This window comes from Mizuhopecten yessoensis, unplaced genomic scaffold, assembly GCF_002113885.1.
Source record: "Mizuhopecten yessoensis strain PY_sf001 unplaced genomic scaffold, ASM211388v2 scaffold3229, whole genome shotgun sequence".
Taxonomy (NCBI): Eukaryota; Metazoa; Mollusca; class Bivalvia; order Pectinida; family Pectinidae; genus Mizuhopecten; species Mizuhopecten yessoensis.
Genome location: NW_018404940.1, coordinates 2,258,290 through 2,266,744, shown reverse-complemented (window position 1 = coordinate 2,266,744; position 8,455 = coordinate 2,258,290). Strand labels below are relative to the sequence as shown.

At 36.9% G+C, this 8,455-nt stretch overlaps 1 protein-coding gene across 2 annotated transcripts in view; it reads left to right on the top strand.

Annotated features, from left to right (window-relative positions):
- LOC110447172 (stromal interaction molecule 1-like) overlaps positions 1 to 8,455 on the top strand; it is a 96,812-nt gene that overhangs the window by 23,184 nt on the left and 65,173 nt on the right. For both annotated transcript variants that reach the window (XM_021492689.1, XM_021492688.1), the window contains exon 2: positions 5,071 to 5,210. In XM_021492689.1, coding sequence (XP_021348364.1) covers positions 5,071 to 5,210 — 140 coding nt within the window. The remainder of the gene's footprint in view (positions 1 to 5,070; positions 5,211 to 8,455) is intronic.

The window sequence follows — 8,455 nt, the reverse complement described above, 5'->3', positions numbered from 1 at the left end:
CAAAATTTATTATGGTTTATAATGGCAAATGATACTTTGAATATTACATGTTAATAACTTGATTGGAATTATAACCTTGAGTTGACAGTTTGATACTTTGAAAATTTTGAGCCAGCCCTACCCCCAAGGGCTGTAGGGTGGGGCCCAAAGGAGTCAGTGTGCTAAAATTTCTTCATTTTCCTTGTTTAGAATCAGAGGTGCTAGTTTCAAATACTTTTTAGTCTTAAATCTGTATGCTAGATATTGAATAAGGTGGTTTTATTGTTTTTTTGTCACTTTGAATAATATTTCTGTACATGTTAAAAACAAAATCAACTCTCTGTATAAATATATCAGGTGACCGTTAAGGCCCATGGGCCTCTTGTTATTGATGTAGTCAGCACATCTATTCCAATATTTGTTTACACCTTCAGTGGGTACAGGATTTTCTTTCACATACAACCGAAGTGAAGCCTTCTCAGAATCAGTCCACTTTTTTCTGTTTATTTCCGGAAACTGTAAACAGAAATGCACATGTACTTTTTGGAGATTATTTTTAATTAAAACACACATATTTGAAGGATTTCAACCCCAAATCATATTTTCATTGTCTTTGATTTTCAAAATTGAAATGTACTGAATATAGTACAGTATGTGGCACGTTCATACTGATTACTCAGTGTACATGTACTAATATACCCCTGCAGGCAGTCAAGAGATGTCCTTGACTTTATGTATACAGATGTAGCTATGTGGTAGTACTTCATATGAATTTCCAACTGAAGGGTCAGGATCATGTGACCTTCCTCACATGGTCGCTGCGCTGGTGTCCATCAACTGTCATATTATGATGCACTCTCATCACATGACAGCAGAAACAAAAATATTATGGAATCCATCATCCAAAAACTGATGTTTTAATCGTCACATGTAGACAGGAAATAGCTGACAAATATATGCTTTATGTAAAATCTTTTAGTGAAATTTAAATATGAAGCAGTTATATAGTTATGTTTATTTAGCTCACCTGGCACGAAGTGGCGCGGCGTCCGTCATCTGTCCGTCCCATGCTGTCCGTCCGGAGTCAATATTTTACTTTAAACGACTTCTTCTTAATAACCGAAAGGCCTAGGGTGATGAAATTTGCCCAGAAGCAAAATGGGATGAAGGGCTACAAAGTTTGTTAAAAAAACATTTTCAAAGTCACAGGGGTCAAATATGTTAAAAACTTTAAACATATTCTTCTCGATAACCAAACTGCCAAGGGAGATGGTATTTGGCCAGTAGCATGCTTGGGTAAAGGGCTACCAAGTTTGTTCAAATGAATGACCTTCAATTTATTCAAGGTCACAGGGGTCAATTGTCTTAAACAAACCTTTAAACAACTTTTTCTGAATAACCAAAATGCCCATGGTGATGATATTTGGCCAGTAGCATGCTGAGAGGAAGGGCTACAAAGTTTGTTCAAATGAATGACCTTCACCCATATTCAAGGTGACAGGTGTCAAATATGTTAAAATCTTAAACAACTTCTTCTGAATAACCAAAATGCCCAGGGTGATGATATTTAGTCAGTAGCATACTTGGATCAAGGGCTACCAAGTTAGTATAAATGTATAACCTTGACTCATATTCAAGGTCACAAGGAGCAAATATGTTGGAAATATTTAAAGAACTTGTTCTAAATAACCAAAAGGCTCAGGATGTTGATATTTAGTCAGTAGCATGCTGGGATCAAGGACTACTTTGTTTGTTAAAGTGAATGGCTTTGAATTATATTCAAGGTCACAGGGGTCAAATTTGATTAAAATCTTTATACAACCTCTTCTGAATAACCATGGGTCCCAGGATGTTGATACTTTGCAAGTTGCATCCTGAGATGAAAGGCTATACAATTTGTTCAACATAATAACTTTGTTCGACTTTCAATAATAGGGGTGAAATGTTTTAAAAAAAAATAACAGGTTCTTTTGAATGAATATTTTGCCTGTAGTTTTACTTTAAATCACTTTTAAGGTTACAATTGTGAGATTTATACCAGGTGAGAGATGCATGCAGGCCCATTGGGCCTCTTGTTTACAATGTGACTAAGTTACTGTGCAGTGAATTAGCAATTTTACTAATCTCATGTATATAACAGCTTGCAATATTTGAATATTCCCGCGGTTCGGAGTATAGAGGGAATTATTTGTCTTCTCTGGCACGAGCGGCCCGTGCAGCCAGTGGGCCGGTGTACTCGTGGCGTACAGGGGGTGAGTTCATTCTCTAGCTGTCGTTCTACCAGTGCAGTCACACATTTTTTTTTCTCTATCTTCACGACAGGTTGGTCTGGCAAATGTGATTTGCTCGTTGTGTTGTTTGTTTCGAATATGTAGTGAAGAGAAGACTGTCTGATTGGACAAGACATGGAGATACACATTATGTCACCCTCATACACTCAAGTTTCCATGATCATGTTTCTATTATGGGAAGTCGCTCCAGAAAAAAATGACAGAGCCACCACATGTACACCTCCATTATGATTCTTGTTAGCTCACCTGGCCCGAAGGGCCAAGTGAGCTTATGGCATCGTGCGGCTCCGTCCGGCGTCAACTTTTCACTTTAAACAACTTTTTCTGAAAAACCAAGAGACATAGAGTGATAATATTTAGCCAGTAACATGCTGGGATGAAGGGCAGCCAGGATTTTTCAAATAAATGACCTTGACTTATATTCAAGGTCACAGGGGTCATATATGTTAAAAACATTTAAAAAAATTCTTCTGAATAACCAAGAGGCCTTGGGTGATGATAGTTGGCCAGTAATATGCTGGGATGAAGGGCTACCAAGTTCGTTGAAATAAATGACCTTGACCCACTTTCAAGGTCACAGGGGTCGAATATGTTTGAAAACTTTAAACAACTTTTTCTGAATAACATAGAGACATAGGGTGATGATATTTGGGCAGTAATATGCTGGGATGAAGTTTGTTCAACTGAATGACATTGACTTATATTCAAGGTCACAGAGGGCAAATATGTATTAAACATTTAAACAACTTCTTCTGAACAACCAATAGGCCTAGGGTGATGATATTTGGCTTGTAGCATGCTGGGATGAAGGGCTATAAAGTTTGTTCAAATGAATGACCTTCGTCTTTTTTCAAGGTCACAGGGTCAAATATGTTCTAAACCTTTAAACAACTTCTTCTGAATAACCAAGAGGCCTAGGATAATTCCAGTAACATGCTGGGATGAAGGACTACCAAGTTCAAATGAATGACTTTGACATATATATTTTAAGGTCACAGGGGTCAAATATGTTTTAAACCATTGAATGGAGCAAAAGGCCAAGGGTGAGGATATTTGGCCATTAAACATGCTGGGATGAAGGACTACCAAGTGAATGACCTTCGCCCATATTCAAGGTCACAGTGGTCAATATATGTTTAAATCTTTAAATGATTTGTTCTGTATAACCAAAAGGTCCAGGGTAATGATATTTTTCCAGAAGCATGTCAATACTTGAGGGGAAACAAAGACCTATGTTTCCCTACAACAACAGTGATAAAATGTATGTTATAAGCCATTGTGACATTGTATTGAAGATAATAAGCATTAAGGCAGAATAGCAACATTGAACATTTGATGATGGTCAGAGGTTATATGCTTTTAGGAATATAAGAATAAAGTTTTCATGCTTTGATAAATGGTTCTTGAATTTGCTTTCATTTCATACATGCCCAAAGTTTCCATTGTTGCTCAGCAGATATTAATTAACATACATGTATCCATGTGACCTTTCTAAATGAAAGCTTCTTGACACATTTCATGAATTGAATAAGAAACACAACACATTTAAAGTCCTATGCAGCAAAAAATGTTCAGTTAATATTGTTTAAACCTGTCTTTATTGGTTATTTAAAAGAGAAACTCTTAAGCTCACACATATACATGTATGTGAATATTGACCAAGAGACTTAAGAATATATATGGTGAACAGTGAAAGTTAACTTGTACACAACAGTCTTGAGCTGTAGATTGGGAATGTATAACCCTACCTGTAGATCTTACCTGTTTCTAAATTACAGGTAATTTAATACCTACAGGTATGTCCCACAGCAACCATCCATCTTTTCATCTTTACCTGAGTCATGAGTCACTCTCAATTAACACATGTAGATTACCTGTCTGATATTCATCTAGTGTCAGACCTGTGTATTTAATCGAGATCTATATATAGGGTAACAGCCGAACAAAATGTCAATATTTACAATTTAACTTCAGTGCAACACTTCATCTATATTACAGAATATAAAAATTAGTCTATACAATATGTCAAATGTATAATACATCTGACGACAGGCTCATGCAAATATAATTTTATGTTTCGTAGAACTTATTAGTGCTCCAATAGTACTATTGGATGGGACATGTACTATTTTGCTCTCGAGTTAGAGAGTTTTTTCAGAACTTATTTTATATATATACTCCTCCACCTACAACTATCAATTTTTTTATATGAATAAATCTTGTAATGCCTGGTATTGAAATCAAGTTTCATGCACCAGTATATATATACACCAAGTTATGGCCTTTTTTCCCACATGTACGTCCATCTGATATCATCTTGCTATCTAAGCTACAATTGGTAAACTTTTTATGCGAGTACCTTTTGGTATGGCGTATTATTGTCATACTAAAATTTGGTGGTGTGTATGTACACAGAGTTATGACCCTTTGTTCACCATACATTACAATAAAAAAATATTTTGTCCATGGTATATATAACCATATTCACTGTACGCTTCAGCCTTGTCGCCTACAATTTCCAAATTTTGTAAATAAAAACACTTGGCAGGATGTGTCCTGTATCCTTCTACATGTATATATAGATTTATGGCTCTTTGTTAAAAAAGATGTGCAGTGGTGACTATACATGTATGTATTTAAACCAGGAATGTGTTTTATTCTAAACATTAAGTGGTTGTTTTTGCAGAATAATGATTAAAGCTATGAGTTTTCCAGTATATTTTCTTAAAATTGTTTTGAGTTCATGAACATTTTGTACTTCCTTTTAGAAGTTGTTGAATGTTTCTCTATGCTGTTTCAGACACGTGTCGGCCAGATGACAAGAGATGTCACAGCAGGCCACTCAAAGATGAGACAGACGAATTCGCAGCCATCCAACAGATCCACCACCTCATAGACGATGACCAGAATGGAAACGTTGACCCATCAGAGAGTGACGAGGTAAGAATGAACAACATGCAGTCTCCAATCCATGTAACATTGTCATACACAGGAACTACAGTTAATTTTCCATCGAGCAAATTTTCATTAATTCGTTCAAAATCTATTTTACATCATTTCACTTTTCTCCATGAAATCGTACACAATGGTTTCATATAAATTACGTAAACATGATCATACTTTTATCAGGTGTAATGATGTTTAAAGATATGTATAGGGGGCCACGGCGGGCGAGTGGTTGAGATGGTAGATATGTAAAGGGGGCCATGGCGGGCGAGTGGTTAAGGTGGTAGATATGTATAGGGAGCCACGGCAGGCGAGTGGTTAAGATGGTAGATATGTATAGGGGGCTGAGCGGGAGAGTGGTTAAGGTGGTAGATATGTATAGGGGGCTGAGCGGGCGAGTGGTTAAGGTGGTAGATATGTATAGGGGCCACGGCGGGCGAGTGGTTAAGGTGGTAGATATGTATAGGGGGCTGAGCGGGAGAGTGGTTAAGGTGTCTGATTGTCTATGATCACTAGCTGTATCCCTCCACCACTGGGTCTTTGATTCGAAACACAAGTGGGGCAGTCGCCAGGTACTGACTGCAAGTTGATGGTTTTTCTCTTGATAATTCAGCTTTCCTCCAGCACCAAAACCTGGCACTTCCTTATAATCATAGCTGTTAATACAGGACGTCAAACCCAAACAAACAAACAAATATATATATATATATACCCGTAGTAGAAATACTCAGGTCAAACTTGGGAAAAAGGAAGGTCTGTAGATATTTTGTGAAGTGATCAGGAAGTGTTCGAACCTGATTAGCTGCAAGTTAAATATTTCCTGACAACATGTAATTGCGGGGAAACATGCATTAAATGCAATGAAGGATTCTTTAAAAAGTGTCTTCCAAAAACTGGGCCCCATTTATGAAAGTAATATACATGATTGTTATGCCATCCTCTAGCATATCAAATTGACAGTGTTGATTGGGTTCAATATCAATTGTTATTCAGATCTTTTTCAACTGACTTACACATCAAATACAGATATAGGGTGATTGATTTTACGGTATGAGATATAAAAGAGCAACAAGTACTTTGTACTATTCCATGATGCTTGTTTCATTATACTGCTTGAATACATATAATTATTTTAACAATTGGCATTCATTTATTTTCCTTTTTAAAAATACTTTCTGATGATGATGTAGAGCTTTCAAAATTGTCCATTATGATTGGATGTTGGAATCGATGGAGGTAAGAAAGTCTAGGGACTTAATTTGCTCCTTAGAAGCATGGCAATTGTTGACACTGTGTCTTGAAACGAATCGTGATAAAACACGGCCTTCACCAATATAATGTTTGTGACTAGAGAGTTCCATCCAGATTACCTTATAAAGTGTGGACTTGACCGATTGGAGTAGGTTTAAGGGTGAGCTCCCCAGGACAGAGTTCAGTCTCAGGCAGCTGGATCGAAGTGAATTGGAAAGTCTGAGATACGGTGCGAGCACAGGGAGGTCCCCAAGCTCATTGTGGCATGTCTGCAGGTGACTTAAATCTTAAGGCTAGGGGTGTGATGGTAAGCCCCCATACTCCTAGGCAGTTTACTTTGCCTCTAGAATCAATATTTTAGTGAGAAGAACTCTCCTGCCTGTCTGTAAAAATTTCCTTGAAATGGATCCAAAGTAAATGTTACATGACACTGAAAGGAATAGTTTCTACTTTTAAAACCGTACACACACTCAATCGGTAGAGCAGATGGCTGGGAAGCTAGGGGTCACTGGTTCGATCCCTAGTGGAAGCACCCATTCCTGTTACAACACAAAAGCTAAATCTTATTAATTTAAATCTTAGATTTTTTTTACATTGTTAAGAGGCATGTTCATTTCAAAATCTTATTTAACCTTTCAATATCAGGATTGCTGAATACTAGCAGCTCATACATATGAGCAGTAAAGGGTCGATCTCACAAACAAGGTTAGGAAAACGACAGTGTCTGGTTTTGATATACAATTGTATACCTATTTACATACAGGAGTACTAGTGTAGATACAAATTTATTGAAATTTAGGACCCAGGCTAGCAGCAATGTCTGAGGGTGTTTTAAACTAAGAAAGAAAAAATACATATAGTATATGAAGCATATTTTTATCAGAGGAAACATTGTTCGAACATGTATTCCTATATATTAGCCTTGGAGAAATCAGTTTTGAAGTCTGTAGTGTTGATACATCCTGGTAGACATGTACGTACATAAGTTCAAAAAACGATAAATCAAGAGATGTCAATTTTACCTTTGAAGTTTAGGTAATACACCAGTACGTTATAAGTAGGTGTATTGCTTTGTACACATATAGTCTCTATAATCTTAGATAAAAAAAAAAAAAAAATGTTTTCAAATATTGGTGTTTGCAACCAAATCTTGTGTAAATTTTTGTTAGAATTATGTTGGCACTCATGTCTGCAGTGATATATAATGATAGCATTAATGGTAGTTTGTACTTAGAATCCCCCTTCTTTAAGCTGGTATGCAGACTTAATTAGAAAACCAATGACAAACAAGGAGTGAGTATTGAAAACAAATGTTACATTGTAAAGGTAGGCTTATGATGTAAGAAGACAGAAGATGTCGTGTGGTATATTTATATACTACAGACAACTACACATGACGTACATATTGTTTCCCCATAATTACTTTTTAGCTCACCTGGCACGAAGTGCCAAGTGAGCTTATGCCGTGGCGCGGCGTCAGTCGTCCGTCCGTCCTCATCCGTCAACTTTTCCTTTAAACAACTTCTTCTGAAGAAAGGACAGGCCTAGAGTCATGATATTTGGCTGAAAGCTTCGTTGGTAGGAGCCCTACAAAGTTTGAGAACGAAAATGACCTTGACCTGTTTTCAAGGTCACAGGGGTCAAATATGTCAAAAACTTCAAACGACTTCTTCTAAAGAACTAAAAGGTATAGAATCTTCATATTTGGCTGATGGCTTCCTGGGATAGAGCCCAACAAAGTTTGAGAATGAAAATGACCTTGACCTACTTTCAAGGTCACAGGGGTCAAATGTGTCAAACACTTCAAACGACTTCTTCTGAAGAACTGAAAGGTATAGAATCTTTATATTTGGCTGGTGGCTTCCTGGGATAGAGACCAACAAAGTTTGAGAATGAAAATTAGTTTGACCTACTTTCAAGGTCACAGGGGTCAAATATGTCAAAAACTTCAAACGACTTCTTCTGAAGAATTAAAAGGTATAGAATCT